At 39.1% G+C, this 20,658-nt stretch overlaps 1 protein-coding gene across 2 annotated transcripts in view; it reads left to right on the top strand.

Moving 5' to 3' along the window:
- Positions 1-9,853: 9,853 nt before the first annotated feature.
- The window catches only part of AGL (amylo-alpha-1,6-glucosidase and 4-alpha-glucanotransferase), a 72,851-nt gene continuing 62,046 nt past the window's right edge, over positions 9,854-20,658 (top strand). The window contains exons 1-4 of one of the 2 annotated variants that reach the window (XM_005542615.4): positions 9,854-10,217; positions 10,777-10,926; positions 19,492-19,702; positions 20,251-20,417. In XM_005542615.4, the coding sequence (XP_005542672.3) occupies positions 10,845-10,926; positions 19,492-19,702; positions 20,251-20,417 (460 nt within the window). In that variant the 5' untranslated portion in view covers positions 9,854-10,217; positions 10,777-10,844. The remainder of the gene's footprint in view (positions 10,218-10,776; positions 10,927-19,491; positions 19,703-20,250; positions 20,418-20,658) is intronic. The other variant, XM_074000855.1, reaches the window with a different exon arrangement.

Here is a 20,658-nt window from a genome sequence, read left to right as displayed (position 1 = left end):
AGACCTAGTGGGTGGTAACTGAATCATAGCGGCGGGTCTTTCCCCACTGTTCTCGTGTTGGTGAATAAGTCTCACAAGATCTGATGGTTCTGTAAGGGGAAGTTTCCCTGCACAAGCTCTTTCTTTGCCTACCACCATCCATGTAAGATGTGACTTGCTCCTCCTTGCCTTCCACCATGATTGTGAGGCCTCCCCAGCCACGTGGAACTGTAAGTCCATTAAACCTCTTTCCTGTATAAATTACCCAGTCTCAGGTGTGTCTTCATCAGCAGTGTGAAAACAAACTAATACACTCACGTTCCTAACAGCATTATTCATAACAGCCAAGAGCAAACCACATGTCCATTAACAGATGACTAAATGTGGTATGTACATACAATGGAATATTAGGCAGCCTTAAAAAAGTAATCTTAGACCAGGCATGGTGGTTTATGCCTGTAATCTCTGCACTTTGGGAGGCCCAGGTGGGAGGATTGCTTGAGTCCAGGAGTTTGAGACAGGCCTGGCAACATAATGAGAACTCGTCTCAACAAAATAAATAAATAAAAATAAACAAAATTAGCTAGGCATGGTGGCATGAGCCTACAGTCCCAGCTATTCGGGAGGCTGAGGTGGGAGGATCACTTGAGCCTGGAAGGATGAGGCTTCAGTGAGTCAAGATCATGCCACTGCACTCCCCGCTAGGCAATAGAGTGAGACCCTGTCCAGAAAGAAGGAAGGAAGGAAGGAAGGAAGGAAGGAAGGAAGGAAGGAAGGAAGGAAGGAAGGAAGGGGAAAGAGAGAAAGAGAAAAAGACTATCACATGCTACAACATGCATGAACCTCAATATTTTGCTAAGTGAAATAAATCAGTAACAAAAACTACTGTATGATTTTATTATATGAGGTACCTAGGGTCATCAACATCATAGAGACAGAAAGGAGCAGTTGCCAGGAGTCTGGGAGCGGGGGAATGGCACATTATTGTTTCTGATATATGAAGTTAATATTTCTAAAGATCTTATTTGCCTTTGCAACATGCAAGACTTTCTCCATTCAGCCTAAGACACCCATCTGTCTCTGCAGGAGATTTGGATTGTTATAGAAAAAATGCATAGAGAAAGGAGAGTTAATGTTTAACACCTGACATTCAAAATAGGATTTTGCAGCAAGACTATGAGCATTTTTGAGAAACAAAAATATTTCTAAGGGAAACCCATTCTCTTAAGAAAGGGTTTGAAAGATTGTAAACATGAAAAACCTAAAGAAAAGAGAAGGAGGTGAAAGAAACGGTCTGATGCGTCATGATAGAAGCAAGTCAGATAGGTTGAGGGGATTACTAGATTATAAATTCCATGCAGGCAAGGATTTTTGTGTGTTTTAATCATTACTGTATCCCCAGTGCATAGAACAGTGCTCAGTACACAGCAGACACAGTATTTACTGAATGCACACAGGGCTTTTTCTTCTGCTCCCTGTTCTGAACTCTGGTTGTAGAATGCTATGCTAGGCAAAAACGGTTGGGGGGAGGGGGTCCAAAAAGAGGGATCCTAGAATGATTAAGAGGGTAAAGCAAGGAGATCAGTTACGGATAGGACCTGGGTTTCAGTCCCAGTACACATTTTATGGATCCACCATGACAGAGGTGAGGTCATTCCAGTAAAGGCTTATGAAATGGATGTCTTGGGTCTTGGACCAGGCGGAAAACATTTTAGATACTCAGAGAAGGGTCTGCAGTGAAAGTAGGATCAAGAAAGGCTGAGACAGTAGGGGAGGAGGGTGCCTTTAGACTCCGGCCAAGCCAAGAAAGAATGACGAGGAAGTTATCAGCTACAGACATCAATAGCTTGTGCCAACAGGATAACCAGGAACAGGACTAGACAGACATACATTAGGTGATGCCAGCCCCTGCACAACAACCAGTTTCAAGGTCACAGAGTTCAGCTCCCCCAGTGCAACCAGTTCATGTAAGATCCTGCTCCTTGTACTAGACATCTCTTAGAACAAAGTAGAGAGAGAAAGGGGCGTCGAAATGATAGAAAAATGATTTCAAAGAGACTGGGTTAAAGACATTATTTAAATAATTCACTCAGAATTAGTTTCCAATCAGATTAGACTAAAACTATTTTTGTTTTCCCATACCTGCCTAGCAGTTAGGAAATGGTAAAGGAAATTGGAGAAGCTTTTAAGAATAAAATATACTTTCTTCCTTTCTCTGCCATCGTGGTGTGTGCTTGACTCTGCTTCTTGCCATGTCTTCTCACAAGACTTTCAGGATTAAGCATTTCCTGGTCAAGAAACAAAAGCAAAATCATCCCATCCCCCAGTGGATCCAGATGAAAACTGGTAAATCAGGTAGAACTCCAAAAGGAGACACTGGAGAAGAACAAAGCTGGGTCTGTAAGGAATTACACACGAGATGGCACACATATTTATGCTGTGTCAAGGTCACAACCATCTTACCATATCAAGCTGAAAATGTCACCACTATCTGGACAGTTGGACATGTTTTATCGGGAATGTAATTTTTTCTCTGTGTATGTGCTGTTTGTGCACTGGTAGGCCAGATTCAGCAGTAAATATGTGAGACCTTTCATTTCAAACAAACAAAAAGAACAAAATATACTTTTCTTAGTATATCAAAGTAGTGTAGATAGTTTTATAATTCCGTTCTCCAGAGACAGAAAACACAGTCCCTGTCTTAAGAAATCTAGTGGGATAATGAGTTATTACACAACATGGCACAATATATCCATAGCAAAGGAGCTCCAGGGAGCACCTAACATAGACCCATGGGAGGGAGGGCACAGCAGGCAGAGATTTCCTGAAGGATGTCTGAGATGCTAGAGTCTTACATTAGCAAGAATATCCTAGAATCAAGAAAACAGACTCACTGTTGGCATAGCCATATACAAAGTCAACAACATTCCAATTCAATTTCTAAAACCGTATTGATTACCAGGCCATGGACGTAGCATCAGTGCCTCAGATGTAGGGTTTACTGAACAGAATCACTGAGGATGCAATTGAAGTCACATTCTTTCACTTGCTCACTGTGATCTTAAACAAGTTACTTAACTTTGGGGACTCAGTTTCCTTGTCTTTATAGTGGGGGTAAATAATAGTGTTGTTCTGGAAATTGAGTTAACTTAGAACAGTACCTGGCACCTCTTAAAAGCTCATTAATATTAGTTGTTACCATTTATAGAGCATGTATTAATTTTCAAAACATGTCAGACATTTTATTTTTGCGATTCTTGGTAGATAAATTAACAGCTGAGGGATTAGTGCCTAAAAGAGGTTAAATGGCTTATATTATGTTTGATGACAGTACTTTCCCCTAATTCCTGTTTTCTTTGAAGACAGAGTGTCCCAAAACAATATCTTGGATTTTCTTTGTCCTTTAACTCGCTCCATTCCTGAGGAGGAAAAGTGACTTCTCTGGTTGGGAAATTGGGGAAGAATAACTGTGAGCTTGGCTCACCTCTATCCCTCTTCCTTTTAGGAGTGACCATGAAGTGACCAAGCACGATTCTTCCAGTCCTTCTGTGACTGGGAGAGGAAGTTGGCCCAGTTCTAGAGTTTAGTTCTAGCAAACTCATTTATCTGTCAGGTCTAAAGCATCATTCTCCAACAGGACTTTTTTTTTTTTTCAATGTGGTCACGCTCATTAAATAATCAGTTTCTCCCCCGCCTCCCCCCATCCCTTGGAGACATTCCTCCAAGAGCCTTCCATTCTCCTGCTGCAAACTGTGTCACTTTGATAACAATTAAATTTTAAAATAAAATACCACGCAAACTGTGTCAGAGACTACTAGTCGTCTACCAAAATTATTCCCTCTTTCCTGAACAACAAAACCTGGGTTTTAGCTAGTCTCATTGCTGCCTACATAAAGGTTACATTTGCATGTACCTTGGGATTAAGTTTTAATTAACATGAGACAAGCAGAAATGTACAGTATTTTCAATAATTATCCTTAAAGGAAGAAGGTTCGCCCTTCTTTTTCTCTTCCTCCATCCTGATGCCTGAATTTGGATATGACAGCTGGAGTTCTGGAAGCCTTGTTGTACAATGAAGATGAGATCCACAACACAAAACGGAGGAAGCTATGGGCTGAAAGGAGCCTGGGTTCCTGATAACATTACAGAGCTGCCCCACCAGCTTCGAAGAGCTTACCTCTAGGCCTTTTTTTTTTTTTTTTGAGACAGAGTCTCGCACTGTCGCCCAGGCTGGAGGGCAGTAGCATGATCCCGGCTCACTGCAGCCTCTGCCTCCTGGGTTCAAGGAATTCTCCTGCCTCAGCCTCCCAAGTAGCTGAGATTACAGGGGCACGCGCCACCAGGCCTGGCTAATTTTTGTATTTTTAATACAGACAAAGTTTCACCATGTGGGCCAGGCTGTTCTCAAATTCCTAACCTCCAGTTATCTGCCCGCCTAGGCCTTCCAAAGTGCTGGGATTACAGGCGTGAGCCACTGGGCCCAGCATCCTCTATACTTGTATGTGAGAGAAAAATAAACTTATCTCTTGTTTAAGCCACTGGGGTGTGTGTGTGTGTGTGTGTGTGTGTGTGTGTGTGTGTGTGTGTGTGTGTGTGTTCCTGCCATCTGCAGCTGAGGTAATGCTAATAAATACAGCAAATCAGCTTGAAGTCCCCCTTTCCCGGTCTTTTCTCTTCAACTAGACTGCCAACCCTAAGCCCTCATTTATGGAAACTCTGGAGCTCACAATTTTAAGAAGCAGCTAAATTTACTCGCAAGAGTAAAATGATTTTGTTTTTAAATTCAGGCCAAACAACATTTTAAAAGATCTACTCTAAGAAAAAAGGAAACATCACCACCAAAAAAAAGCCTCTTGAGTGTCCTCCTGTCATGCATTCAAAGCATTCCATATATTGTTCTTGATTAATTTATTATATCAATGATCAGGAATTTTTAAAGGACTTTTCCTATGCAAACTCTAAGAGCTCAAGTTTTGTTTTGAATAGAAATACAACTATATTGATCACTCTTTATGTACATCTCAATACATTTTCTAATAAATATTTATTGTATACTGACTAATCCTCATTTCATTCCCCAATTTCCCAACCAGAGATATCACTTTTCCTCCTCAGGAATGGAGCGAGTTAAAGGGCAAAGAAAATCCAAGATATTGTTTTGGGACACTCTCTCTTCAAAGAAAACAGGAATTAGGGACAAGTACTTTTGTCAAACATAATAGAACTCATTTAACCTCTTAGGCACTAATTCCTCAGCTGTTATTTATCTACCAAGGATTACAAAAACAAAATGTCTGAAATTCTTAGGTTCCACCTTTCCTCTGTTTTCTAATTTGGGCTGAAACACTGGGCTCTGACTTTGCTCTCTAAATTCACTCTTACATCCCCTCTTCACAAAGTAAGAAACTTTCTGAAACCTTTGGCCTCTGCCATGCACTGGGAATCTCCTCTTCATCTGATTTGTCTGACTACCATCTTTAACCCAGCAAGGACAACTAGATGTAACCCCTTCTTTAAAAAAAAAAAAAAAAAAAAAAAAAAACTATTATTAAAAGTCTACCATATGCTAAGTGCTAGAATAGATGCTTCAAATGCTTTCATTTTTTCATCTAATCTTCACGCCAAACTTGCAAGTGAGATCTTGTTCTCTCCATTTTATGGGTGAATCAACTGTGATTCAGAGTGATTAAAACGAATCCAAGGTTTGTTTGCCTCTGAAGTCTGTTTTCTATCTCATTTTAAAAAGATCTCTCTCCAATTTTCCATACCTCTATATCATTATATTCAAGTCTTCCACTTCAACTTCAACTCTATTTCTTTTCCCAGCTTCCCTTTTGCTTCTCACTGACTGTATCTGGATATTTCAAAAGTACAGAATAAATGGTTCAATTCGGAAGGGATTCTGAAAACAGAACTCCGAATTTTACAAAGTAAAATTATGACATGATAATAATGGTGCACTATAAAATAAAGTGCACAGAAAATGCCAAAGAATATAAAAACCAAATATAAGGCAGCCCCATCCATTTCAGATCCACAAGGTCACAGGATTAGGACCTAATTATAAATAATAACCCAAATAACTGTTTTCCTTTCAGAAAGCATACACGCATACACACAACCCTGGAGAAAGTCTTTTCCAACTACAGTCCTCCTCCCCACTCCCCAAATGCATTAACATCAATGTTTTAGAAAGCACTAGAGTCACTGCCAAATAGTTGAGGTTATCCATCAGATGTTCCTCAAGGCGAGCCTTCTCCTGACAACTACAGCATGAGATTATTGTGTATATATAGATCACTGTCATGCACAGGACAGGCACATGACAAATGTGCATTAAAACGAAGGCTGCACATGGCACCACTGTAGCCCTAGACTGCAAATTCATTGGCATTCCAAGAACTTCACAAATAGCACAATAATGTGACTTTTTAAAAATGGACACTATGTAGCTTGTAAAATTAATCTTAGAGGCACATCATATTAATCATGGTTCCATTACTTAACAGTCTTCATTTTCATTCAAAATATGAAATTTCCAAGATTAAGATCATTTGGATTTACAAATCTTGTAAAATTCAAGCATTTGTATGAGAATAAATCACTACTAAAGGAATTGATGTCATCGATCTCTTTTACTTCTTATGTCTAATTGCAACACTGGGCATTAAAGTGAGAGTTTTACTGGAGGAAGGACAGCAGGAAAGGCTAATTTTGGAGCCCCGGAGAACAGTGATCAACAGGAGGGCAGTGTAATGAGACAGTCATAGGAGAGACTGAAAGTGGGAGGGGGCATGAAAAGGGAGAACTTGAAGACAAACGTAAATGTGATCTGTTTTCACAACATGATCAGGGCCTCACTCTGCTAACATTTGTTTGTACACTAGTACTTAGTCTCTATCAGGCACAATTTTAAGCCCTCATTTACTTAACAATAGATACTACTTTCATCCCCATTTTACAGTTGGAAAAACCAAAGCCCAAAGAGGTTGAGTACCATCCAAAGCTTCACAGCTAGTTAGTGGCAGAGCTAGGATTCAACACCAGGCACCACTTCATAATCATGAATTATCATTTTACACAGCATGCAATCTAGAACAATCACTTTCAATCTTGTTTTTAACCATAATCCTTCCAGTAAGAATATATGACTCAGTACACCAAAACATAAGTAACAGACACAGAAGCTTTGTGAAATAATATTTTTAACAAATGTAATGCATTTGGTAATCCCAGCTACTGGGGATGGATGAGGAAGGCTGAGGGAGGAGGTTGAGGCTGCAGTGAGCCATGATTGCATCACTGTACTTCAGCCTGGGTGACAACAAGACCCTGTTTCAAAAAGTAAAATAAAATAAAATAATATAACTTTTTCTATTGGTTGTATGTTGAAACGATGTCTTGGATATATTGAGTTAAGTAAATTATATTGCTAAAATTAATTTTACCTTTTTCAAACCTTTCTTTTTTTTTTTTTTTTTTTGAGACAGTCTCGCTCTGTCATCCACGCTGGAGTGCAGTGACATGATCTGGGTTCACTGCAACCTCCACCTCCCAGGTTGAAACGATCCTCCTGCCTCAGCCTCTGGAGTAGTTGGGACTACAGATATGTGCCACCACGCCTGGCTAGTTTTTGTATTTAAAAAACTTTTTTGATGTGGCTACTTGAAAATTTTAAATGACCTATGTGGAACTTAATATTTCTATTGGACAGTGCTTTCTGGTCGTTCAGGCCAAAAACCTTGGAATCATCCTTGACTCCTTTCTCCACTAGTCAATTCTGTAGGCTCTACCTTCAAAATAGTCCAGAATTCAGCACCTGCTACACCACCTGCTATACCACCTCCCCCCCATCCCCCCAACCCCCCCCACACACACACAAAACACACACAAGTCATTTTCTCTTGCTTGGATAACTAAAATAGCTTTCTAACTGGTCTTCTTGCTTCCTTCCTTGCTACACTCTACAGTTTATTCAACTATTTACCATAAAGTTGCAGAGCGATCCTTTTAAAAGGTCAGATTATGTCACTCCTCTGTTCAAAATCTCCATGGCTCTTTTTCCAAAGTTTAAAAGCCCAAGTCCTTGCAATGGCCTACAAAGCCTTATAAGATCTGGTCACCTGCCCGTGCTCCTGACCCCCTCTCCTGCCCCATCTGTCTGTCCTAATCTCTTACCACTCTCTTCTTCACTCAGCTATGGTGACCTTCTTCGGTTCGCCAAGTATGCTCCTGCCTCATGGTCTTTGTACTTCCTATACCTCTACATGTAACCCTCTACCTTAGACATCCTCTTCCTTCTTTCTCTCAGTTTGGCATCACTTTACTAAACGTTGTATTTAGAAATACAAACCTCTCTCTGCTTACTCTTCCACACTTTCCCCTTCTTATTCTATATAGGATATAATACATCCTTATTATATAGGATATATCATAGCCTATATAGAATAAGAAGGGGAAAGTGTGGAATAAATTATACAGGATATAATATATCCTGTATAATTAAATAAATTATAATTTATCTGTCTCCCACCAATAAAATGTAGGAGTTCTCTGAGGGCAGTGACTGTTTTATTGCTGCATTCCCAGCACTTTATGTGCCTGGAAAATAATAGGGGCCAAAAAATGAGCTGTGGGTTCCCAAAGTCAGTTACGGACCATTTGCAATTAGCCATTCTCAGAAATCTACAAAACAAACAAATACTTCAGTATGGGTTTTTTTTAACCTATACCCTCTTTAGACCTACAGTCATACCACAATAAAAAATGCAAGAATCTTCTCCACACCCCACAAGGCTTAGTTAACCAAATCTTCTGTTCATTTTCTCATGACCATTAGGAACCCTCCAAAAGCCTTGTTAGATGGGTTTTCCTTTACCCTCAGGCATTAAATCTCCTTAATCATCTGCAAAAAGTTCTGTGTTACTGGCCTAACAGAAGTGCAACTTAATCTCAGATGATCTCCAGGTCTATCTAGGGTAACTTAGGTACACGCAGCTATGTATCAGTAGGTTCTAGACACCGTTAAGTATCAGTGGTGTTTGCATGATCGATGGTTTGCAGACTGGCCATACCTTACCTACTGTATCCGCATTCAGGAATATGTGTCCTGTCTGTTAGCACTAGAAATGATGGACATGTGTTGGATGGAATGTCAAGGCTGTAGCCAGGACTCTTATTTTATTTTTTATTTTATTTTATTTTATTTTATTGAGACAGAGTCTAGCTCTGTTGCCAGGCTGGAGTGCAGTGGCGCGGTCTCGGCTCACTGCAACTTCCGCCTCCTGGGTTCGAGCAATTCTCCTGCCTCAGCCTCCCGAGTAGCTGGGACCACAGGCACCCGCCACCGTGCCCGGCTAATTTTTTTTTTTTTTTTTTTTTTTTTGTATTTTTAGTAGAGACAGGGTTTCACCAACGTGGCCAGGCTGGTCTTGAACTCCTGACCTCGTAATCAACCCGCGTTGGCCTCCAAAAGTGCTGGGATTACAGGCGTGAGCCACCGTGCCCGGCCGGGACTCTTATTTTAGACACTTAGAAATCAGGGCTCTGAGAACTTAGGCCAAGTAAAAATTATCAAAACAAAGAAATATATCACGCGGTGGTACAAAAGTCACCAGAAGCCAGTCGTTTGCCCCTCACCATTCAGCCCTTCCCACCAAAAAATCCTACTGTGCAGCTCCACCTAGCTCGCAGCCTGGTACCGCGGGATTTTCATGTGCAACTGTGAGCTCGCAGGTTGTTAAAGGAAGGCCGCGCCTTGGTCGCCGCACCCTCCCCGTGGCAGGAGAAAACGCGGCTCCCGGCCTCGGCCGCAGCGGGTTCCAGGTCTCTGGGCCCGGAGCCGACTGAGACGGTGCGGTGACCACGCTCTCGCGAGACTAGCGGTCGGGGCGAGCGGGTCGAGCCTCCCGGAAATGGGCCAGCGGACTGGTCCGCTCCCACCTGGAGCGAGTGTGCGCACGGCCCGGTGGGGTCCCAGGTGTGCCCCGGACCCCGCGCGAGGCGGAGTCGCTGAGACGCCACTTGCTCCTCACCCAGCCTCCTCGGCCCTGCCCCAGCCGCCCGCCGCCCCTCCCTTTGCCCTTCAAGGTGCCCGGCCCTCCTTGGGCTGCGGCTTCTGTGCGCGGCTGGGCAGCCAGCCTTTCCCCTTCTGTTTCTCCTGGTCCCCTCCCCCGACCGTAGCACCAGAGTCGCGGGTCCTGCAGTGCCCCAGAAGTCGCACGTATAACTCTCTCGGCGTAAGTGCTAGGAATGCCGCTGGCCTCGCGGGGAAGCGCATTCTTTCTATCTATAGCTCGCTCTGTACATCTTCTGTCTACGGCAACTATTCCAGAGGCAACAACTGCTTCCCTCTGTTCTCATCTCCCCATTGGTGGCTGACGACCCGAATTTGGGAATGGGGAGATCGCCCACCTGTTATCTTTGAGCAGACTAATCTCTTGTAAGCTGAAGTGCCATTTGGAGTCTCCAGAGCCCTGTGGCTTGGGGTTGGGAATGTCCCCCTGACTTCAGGCTTTCCTGAATGTGTTGCTTTTCTCTGAGAATGCTCTAGGTTTTTAATTTTTTTAATTGTAAGAATCTATAATACAGCATTTTTATTTCGGTTTTATTCGTTGTGCTCAAAGGCAGGAAACAAGTATTAATTTGCCTTCTCGAATCTTATTAGTTATAAGATTCGTTCTCTTTCGTTGCTTTGCTAGGCATAAAACACACTTCGAACATGTAAGTGCCGCTGTCAGCTCTGGAGAGTTTAGGCAATAGTTATGTTCGATATTTTAATTCCTTTTTGTTTCATAGGGGTAACTCATTCGACTGTGGAGTTCTTTTAATTCTTCTGAAAGATTTCAAATCCTCCAGAAGCCAAAATGGGGCACAGTAAACAGATTCGAATTTTACTTCTGAACGAAATGGAGAAGCTGGAAAAGACCCTCTTCAGACTTGAACAAGGTCAGTAGCAAGTTGTTTGACTTGCTCATTTGCATCTTTTAAACTTTTAATTCATTGGCAGTCCTGTTAATTTTTTTAAAGGTTTAAGATAAATATTATTTCCAAGATCTAAAACTTGCTTTGTACAAAGATGGTGCTGTGTTCTTCATGTATCACTAATGAATGTTGATTTAAATTAAAACTATTTTATATCCCTCATGTTAGGATAAGGATAAAATAGCTCACTTTTCTCTGCATACTAATTCCCACTTAAGATTGAAGTTAAATATGTGATCAGAAGATTGACCATATCATTTCTAATAACATTTACTATTAAAACTTGATAAATTACTTCGTATGTAATTTTGCTTTGGGTATGTGTGTAGTTTAGCCTTTATATAGCTCTGCCTCTTTTCCTTTGTTGAGCCTTTGAATTGACAAAATAGATTACAGCAAAAAGTATAGTAAACTATTGCTTATGTATATCAAAAACCTCTCAAATGTGGAGAAGGTAAAAACTGAAAATATTTTCTTACCAAATAAAAAGTGCAATAGCTCATCTGGTTATGTTGAAATATAGTTGATCTGTATTTAAAAGATCAAATTACTTTTCTACAAGACTAGTTAATAGATGTTTTATTTTCTTCACCTTTGTAATTTTTCAACATTGAAGAAGTGTAATATATGAAAAATGCAATCACCCTTATTAATGTACCAAATGGATGTTGATAGTCATAAACCCTTCGAAGGAATTTTTTAGTTTCCCTAATGTTTTAAGAGTTAAATTTTTGGGAAAAAAAATGTCACACATACAATGTGTTATCTTCATGCCAAATCCGTGTCTTTTTCCAACTTTGGCATTTAAAATCACTGAGTACCTACTCCATTTTTGGCTTTCCTGACTCTGCACTTTTCTGGTTTTGATTTTTTTTTTTTCCCCCTACCCTGTTGCGTATTCTTGTCAACTTGGTGTCTCTTACTGGGCTCTCTTCCTTTCACTTTTTAATTAATTATGGGTATCTGCTAGGAATTCTTTCTTTTTCTGTTCTCCTTCAAAGAATTAGTTACACAGTCTCATGGCCTCAACTGTTGCCTCTCTGCTGACGACTCCTTTTGGAGGAAAGGCCTTGAGCTTGCTTCTTCTTGGAAGCTTTCAGTGTTTGATGACAAGGGTAGAGAGCCAGAATTCTCCTGGCTCTGCGGCTAACAAGCTGACTTGGGGCAAGTTACATTAATTCGGAGCGTTCATTTCTTTTTTTTTCTTTTCTCTTTTTCTGAAACAGGGTCTTACTCTCTTGCCCAAGCTGAGTGCTGTGGCATGATCACGGCTCACTGTGGCCTCGACTTCCTAGGCTCAGGCAATTCTCCTGCCTCAGCCTCCCAAGTATCTGGTACGACAGGCATGCACCACTATGCCCAGCTAATTTTTTTTTTTTTTTTTTTTTTTTTTTTTTTTTTTTTGTAGACTGGGTCTCACTGTGTTGCCCAGGTTGATTTTGAACTCCTGGTCTCAAGCAACCCTCCCTCCTTGGCCTCTCAAAGTACTGGGATTACCAGCATAAGCCACCGGACGTGGCCCCAATTCTGAGCATTAATTTATTAGTGAAATGAAAGTGGTAATGTCTGTTCTACCTTTCTAGGTTTTGAGACTCAAAATTAATAATACATGAATTTCTAGTGACAAAGCCCTAAATAAATATAAGGCATTTATATGAATCACTCCATGTATTCCCACCCTGGACCTTGGCTTCAACCTGATATTATGCAATAGAATAGCATTAGGATAGCTCAACTTGGATATGCTTAAATCTGGCATGTCCAAAAATATCCCCTCCCCATTCTCAATCCTTCTTTATTTCTCAGCTTCCCTGTTTATTTCGTGGCATCTCCATTTTTATAGTTCCCAGGGTAGAAACCTTATATTCTTCTTTGACGATTTCTTCTTTTTTCCTGCAGTCTCTTTTTAAGCTTGCAATTTCTTTCCAAATATCCCTGATTGCCTGTCTATTCTATATGGCTGAATATAGATGCCAGAATAATCTTATGCAGTCTCTTCCCTTTTTATTAAGTGGTATGTATAAAATCAAATTTAAATACTTCTGTCTGACTTCCAAGACATTCTGTAATGAGACTACACCTTCCTTAACCAAGATTGTATCTCATTATTCTCCATCATTAATGTTATAGATCTTTACAGTTGCCCAAGTCATCCCTATCAATTCCCTTCTCAGCAGCTTTTCTGATGCGTGTCCTTATACCGCTGCTCCCATCAGATTCCTTTATATCTGTTAAATCCCATTTGACATCAGTCTATGTGTTGCCTGAGTTTCAACTTTCAGCTAGAATTCTACCTCCTTTGTGAAGTCTTTCCCTAATTTTTCACTGTCTGCTTCCTTTGACTTCCAACTACACAATGAGCACAGAACTATTAAGTGCTGAATAATGAAGCAGTGTCTAAAAGCTTGTTAGTCTTACAGTGTCAGACTAGGGTTTAAAATCTGTGAGAATTGATGAGGACAGGTGACTCACACTTGTAATCTCAGTGCTTTGGGAGGCTGAGGCTGGAGGATCACTTGAGGCCAGGAGTTCATGGTCAGCTTGGACAACATAGTAAGACTTTATCTCTACAAAAAAAGAAACAAAATTAGCTGGGCATGATGGTGCTTGGCTGTGGTCCCCAGCAACTTAGGAGGGTGAGGCAGAAGGATCTCTTGAGCCCAGGAGTTAAAGGCTGTAGTGAGCTATGATCCCAACATTGCCCTCCAGCCTGGGTGACAGAGTGAGACCCTGTCTTTAAAAAACAAAAATAAAAGGCCTTGGTGCGGTGGCTCACACCTATAATCCCAGCACTTTGGGAGGCCAAGGCAGGTGGGTCACCTGAGGTCAGGATTTCGAGACCATCCAACCTGGTCAACATGGTGAAGCCCCGTCTCTACTAAAAATACAAAAATTAGCCAGGTGTGGTAGCACATGCCTGTAATCCCATCTACTTGGAAGGCTGAGGCAGGAGAATCGCTTGAACCTGGGATGCAGAGGTTGCAGTGAGCCGAGATCACGCCATTGCACTCCAGCCTGGGCAACAAGAGCAAAACTCTGTCTTAAAAAATATATAAAGCAAAAAAAATAAAATAAAATAAAAATTCTGTGAGGATAAGGACAACCTTACAAATCTAGTGCAGTGTACAACAGTTAAATACTTGTTGATTTATTACTAAGACTCTAGTTAAAACTAGCAAAAATTATAAATTCAGCTAACTTATTTGAAGAGGGAAATGTGAAGAATTTATGAAAAAAGAATGATGTGGTTGACTTTATAACTCTGGTTAAAACCAGTAAATATGTCCAAATGTTATAAATGAGAATATGTCACCTATTTTTGCAGTAATGGTGTGATCATATTATTTTAGAAGATAATTTGAAATGTGAAAGATGAGTTGAAGAGAAGGGACATTGGAGACAAGAAGCATTGAGAAGGCTATTTTAAAAACACATCTGGTTAAAGAAAAGGGTTTAACAGTCTGAGTTGAAAAAGAGAGGACAAGGCCAGGCGCAGTAACTCACACCTGTAATCTTGGCACTTTAGGAGGCCAAGGCAGGCGGATCACCTGAGTTCAGGAGTTTGAGACCTGCCTGGCCAACATGGTGAAACTCTGTCTCTCCTAAAAATACAAAACTTAGCCGGGCATGGTGGTGGGTGCCTATAATCCCAGCTACTCAGGAGGCTGAGGCAGGAGAATCGCTGGAATCCAGGAGGCAGAGGTTGCAGTAAGCCGAGATCATGCCACTGCACTCCAGCCTGGGCAACAGAGCGAGACTCCGACTCAAAAAAAAAGAAAAGAAAAAGAGAGGACAAAGTATGAGTTATTTTAAAGTTCAGAGGACTTGGTAACCAATCAAATGTGAAGAAAAACTGGCAATTTTTGGTTCTTTCATATTTAATTGGTCACCAAAGCCCTCGTATTTCTTTCCTCCTCTCTTTTCTACAAGAAAGAATTCCTCCTCATTTTTAAGACTGATATTTCTATAGATTCTTCCAATTCAGCAAGTACAAGACTAAATAATGATCTTTCCTAGACAAAATCATAGCTTTTTCTTTTATTTCCTATCTCATTTAGTGGTAGAATAATGAATAAAATCAGACCCGACACGGTGGCTTACTCCTGTAATACCGCACTTTGGGAGGCCGAGGTGGGTGGTTCACCTGAGATCAGGAGTTCAAGACCAGCCTGGGCAACATGGTGAAACCCCATCTCTACCAAAAATACAAAAATTAGCCGGGTGTGGTGACATGCGCCTGTAGTCCTAGCTATTCAGGAGGCTGAGGCAGGAGAATCACTTGAACCCAGGAGGCAGAGGTTGCAGAGAGCCAAGATCATGCCACTGTACTCTAGCCTGGGCAACAGAGCGAGACTCAGTCTCAAAAAAAAAAAAAAAAAAAAAGAGTGAACAAAATAAGTACTTCCCAAATCTGAAATTCTTCCATCTTTTAAATAGGTTGATGAAATTTATAATTTTTACTATTTTTTAAAGAAAACATTTATACATAAAGGTTCTTTGATTAGATTGAGTTTCTATAAATTGAGTGGAGGGGAAAAGATAGAACATATTTATTTACAATAATAGTTTAATCCCTCATCATGCTAGTTGCCTACAAGAGAGATATGGCTAATACAAGTAAAGTATCCTAGCGTTAGTATGAGGAATAAGATAGCCACACCATGTACTGCTATGACCTCAGCTAATTTTAACAAACTTAGTCATGGAATCTGACCTACTCTAGGTCCTCTGATGTTTCATTTACTGTATATAAAAATTTTAGTTTCAGTGATTTGCATTAGAGGTCTACAGAGTGGCTGTGTATCCCTCGGGGTATGTGCTGATGTATCTATTGGGCTACAGAAGGAAAATGTAACATTTATCCCTCCCTCCCTCCCTCCCTCCCTCCCTCCCTCCCTCCCTTCCTTCCTTCCTTCCTTCCTTCTTCCCTTTCTTTTATTTTCTTTCTACCTATTTTAGTTTTTCAGTCTGTGTTAACAACATTGAATTATGTTAATATATGAATTACACTCTCAGTTTGTATGTCAGGTAAGTTATAAACAAAAAAGGCATACTCAGAAGATAACGTAGAGGTTATAGGTCTGGAAGGGGTTGACAATCACACCCTCATTTGTTTGCAGTATGTTGCCATGAATTGCACTTTTACTTAAGCTAGGTTAAGTAGCTTTACAGGTTATATTATCTTAAATAACGGAGTCTCTATATTACTTCATAAGGAGAAGTAGAGTAACCAAGAATAGTTCTTTTACCTCACAGAAGTGATCAAACTTAAAAGATGAGTTAGAAAGTGTTTGAGATTTGTCCTTTTCAGGAATAGCAAGTAGTCTTAGATAGTATGATACTTAGAAAATATTTTCAGAAAAAATAAAAACTTAACTCTTTGATGTAAACATGAGTGAGAAAGTTAAGTGCTTTTTTGAAGGAAATTGATGCGGCGGAGCAGAGTTTGGCACATATTTTCCTGTAAAAGTTCAGATCGCAAATCTTTGTAGCTCTTCAGGCAATGCATTCCCTATTGCAGCGACTCGACTCCTATTGTAGCAGGAAAGCAGCCATAGGCAAACATACATGAATGGATGTAGCTGTGTTCCAGTAAAACTTCATTTACAGAAATGGGGATTGGGCTGGATATACTTTGCCAGCCCTTGCTATAGCGAAAGCATTTTGAATATATATTTTTAGAAATGCTTCTTCCATCATTGTATGATTTTACCCAAAATAAACAGAACTTGAAATCTTTGAATCACTTTATTATAAAATATTAAAATCAAAACTTTTTAAAGTAATGAAATTTATTTAGTTACATTGTTTTCACTGAGAGATATTATCAGTATTAATTTTTAGTGAGAACTAAATAAAGTATATTATTTATTTCATTTATATCTTATCTCATTAAGTTAACTTCTGTGTTTGGTAATTTACATAATCTATTAGAACATATATATTATAGAAATAAAGGACTTAGTTTGGGAATTATTGGGGTTTTTTCTTGAAGGTAGAGCACTGATCCAAATACTATTTTGGAGATTTTAGATGAGTTTTAACCTTTGCACTGCAAATTCTCTGAATCCTTGTGTAATTGTAAAAACAATATTTGTATAAACTTAATGGGGACAGGTTGTACACATATACCCAGACAGCTAATCTCTGCTATTTGTACTTGTTCAAAATGACACTATTTCTCCTAATGATAAATTTAGTCATTCTTGTGAGATGTAAATGTTTATGCTTCTCAGTCACTAAATATTTTAGTTCATGTTTTAATTCTTTGTGTAATTATTTCTTAGTCTATCCCTTCATAATTGTAACTCTAATTTTAGAATGATTTCCCCAATTATAAAATTATGAAAATGTATAAAAAGCATTTTTTCTGTGTTTTGTTTTTAAAAAATTAGGATTATACTATCTAAACAATGTTGTAACCTGCCTTTTTCCCCTATTTGTAGTAGTAGTATGGTATACGTACTCTACCTCCCTGCCTACTGCCACGTTTCAGCCATGCTTTTTTCCAGAAGATATTTTAAAAGCTCTACATAAATATGTAAAATGTAACAAAATAAAATAAATTAAAAGTAGTTATTATTATTGCTTTTTTTAATGGAGTCTTACTGTGTCACCCATGCTGGAGTGCAGTCGCGCGATCTTGGCTCACTGCAACCTCTGCCTCCTGGGTTGAAGCAATTCTCCTGCCTCAGCCTCCTAAGTAGCTGGGATTACAGGTGGACACCACCACACCCAGCTATTTTTGCATTGTTAGTAGAGACAGGGTTTTGCCATGTTGGTCAGGCTGGTCTCAAACTTCTGACCTCAGGTGATCCTCCTGCCTTGGCCTCCCAGAGTGTTGGGATTACAGGCGTGAGCTATTGTATCTGGCCAAATATCTTTTGATAACATGATTTGTAATGGCTTTATACTATGCCAACTTGTAGATTTACCATAATTTATTTAATCATTGCGAATCATTAGATATTTAGGTTGTTGTCAGTTTATTTAATTTCAATAAATGAGGCTGTGATAAATATCTTTATACATAATCGCTGTTTATATCACTGATACTTTTCTCAAAAAATCTATATAAAATTCCTAGATCAAAAAATATAAACATTCTTAATATATTAATGCCAAATTATATTATAGAAAAAGTACATGTAGTTGCTTAGAGAAGAAATTCTTAGTTTCATTATACAGCATTCTCTTAGTGTCTCTTACTGAAGTATTTTCTTCACAGAAAATATTCCTGTTAGTATATCCTCTTTTATTACTTTGTTGGATGTTTAATAAATCAAGGATTATAAATTATAAATAATATATATTAAATATATAAAAGTTTTTTTCCTCTCAAAGAAATTCCTTAGATATTAAAGATTTTACTCAGTGGAACTAAACTTCCCTGCCTCATCAGTTATTATTGCCCATTACTAATTGAAAGTTATATTCATGTTTAACATTGATATGTATTATATTTCTAATAGACTTGACCATAGTATTTTCATATTCTAATAATTGTAAAGGAAGTTTAAAGTCTGCTTTAAACCAACCAAAACGTTTCTTTCACAGTACAGTTTTAACTGTAATGTGCTTATTTGTTTTCTCTTATGGCAAAATACTTGCAGCACAATGCAGAAGTCTAAGGTATGTTTTTTAAAAAATAACCTAACTTGGGCAAAAGTAGAAGTAAATGCATTGGCTCTCAGGATTACAAGAACAGCTTTAAGAACTAAACCATGAAGCATAGGGATATAGGCAGTAGTGTGTTGGAGGTGCTTATGATGGCTCACAAGAGCTGATTGTGCACATCCCTTCCCACTTCCACGTTCAATGTTGTCGTGTTGGTAGCTTAAGATTGTCCACGTCAGGATTATTTCCACCAGAAAGTCAGCAAACACTCCAAGTCAGAGGTTCCCACCACCCTAGTCAGTTGCTAAATCTTTATTAGCACATCACTGGACTTGAGCAGACATCAATCAGGTTCAGTTGCCTTCAGAACTCCTGTTAGAATCCTGAATTCTGCCTCTATAGAGGTTGACTTCTGTCAGTGAAGACTAGCTTTCTCAGTATAGTGAGATAATTGTCCCGTGGCAGCTCCCAAGTTTTACATACTATCACATACTTTCTGACACCATAGAGAAACAAGCTTTCTCTGTTGCAGTTAGAAAAATACTAGAGAAGGCCTCTCCTCAGATGCCCACCATTGGGTACTTAATTCAGGGTTGAGGATGGGGGATCATGGTAAATGGGGTTGTATAAAAATTTGCACATCCCAGAGTTGCTATGTGAATGGGATTGAATTTCCAGGGGAAGGAGAAAGAGACATTACAGAGCAGACAGCTCTATGATGTTTACTATACTTGCTAAAATATGAAATTCAGCTAAATTGGAATACAAAGTAGTGCCAAAACAGCATTAGGTTTGTGGAGTTATGTTAAACATAATTGAAAAATCAAGGTTTTTTTAAATAAAACATGTATTTTTTCAATCATGGTAATTTAAGTCCTACAATGAGTTTATTAAAATGTGCTTTTTATTTAGGGTTTGAACTACAGTTCCGATTAGGCCCAACTTTACAGGGAAAAGCAGTTACCGTGTTTACAAATTACCCATTTCCTGGAGAAACATTTAATAGACAAAAATTCCGTTCTCTGGATTGGGAAAATCCAACAGAAAGAGAAGATGATTCTGATAAATACTGTAAACTTAATCTGCAACAATCTGGTTCATTTCAGTATTATTTCCTTCAAGGGTAAGTCAGGTGTTTTGTTTGTGAGAAAAAAAAAGTTAATTTATTCTGTAATTTGAAGTTACCTAACTTGTAAATGTTACTGTATGAACCATGGCAGTGCAATTTTTACAATGCTTCCTTTGAGATGCAAATGGAATATTCTTTGATTTCTAGGAGGTAATTGTATGGCCCATTGCAGAGCTAAAGTATCATGTAAATGTATTTTAAGTAACATCTTAAAAACTGTAGTCATTTCATGCAATCTGATTATAGGTTGCTGTTTATTTGCATGCCGTTGTTATTACTGATAGGTTTTAGTATACTTATTTTTCATGAAACCAACATTATTGGATATTTTGTGTATTATACATGTAATTATGTAGATTGTGAAAGGGTAAAAGTAGCTTTTCCATTAAGTTTTGTTGCAACTTTTAAAATGATTTTATGTGCTTAGAAATAAATATATTTTATTTGGGACAATTAACCTTTTAGTTAGAGTCAGACTATATTATATGAGGATTATTTTTCTATCAATGACTGAAAAGTTTTTGTTTTGTTTTTTCCCTTAGAAATGAGAAAAGTGGTGGAGGTTACATAGTTGTGGACCCCATTTTACGTGTTGGTGCTGATAATCATGTGCTACCCTTGGACTGTGTTACTCTTCAGACATTTTTAGCTAAGTGTTTGGGACCTTTTGATGAATGGGAAAGCAGACTTAGGGTTGCAAAAGAATCAGGTAATGTCAGCTTGCTTTTTCTTATTTAAAAAAATAAATGTAATTATCCTCTGTGATACAGATTTCAAAAGTTTTGTGTATTAGTTCATTCTCTCATTGCTATAAAGAACTACCTGAGACTGGGTAATTGATAAAGAAAAGAGGTTTGACTCACAGTTCTGCAGGCTGTACAGGAAGCATGGCTGGAAAGGCCTCAAGAAACTTACAGTCATGGCAGAAGGCAGAGGGGAAGCAGGCACGT

This window comes from Macaca fascicularis, chromosome 1, assembly GCF_037993035.2.
Source record: "Macaca fascicularis isolate 582-1 chromosome 1, T2T-MFA8v1.1".
NCBI classification, from domain to species: domain Eukaryota; kingdom Metazoa; phylum Chordata; class Mammalia; order Primates; family Cercopithecidae; genus Macaca; species Macaca fascicularis.
Note: the sequence above shows the minus strand (reverse complement) of the source record. Positions and strands in the feature narration are given on the sequence as shown.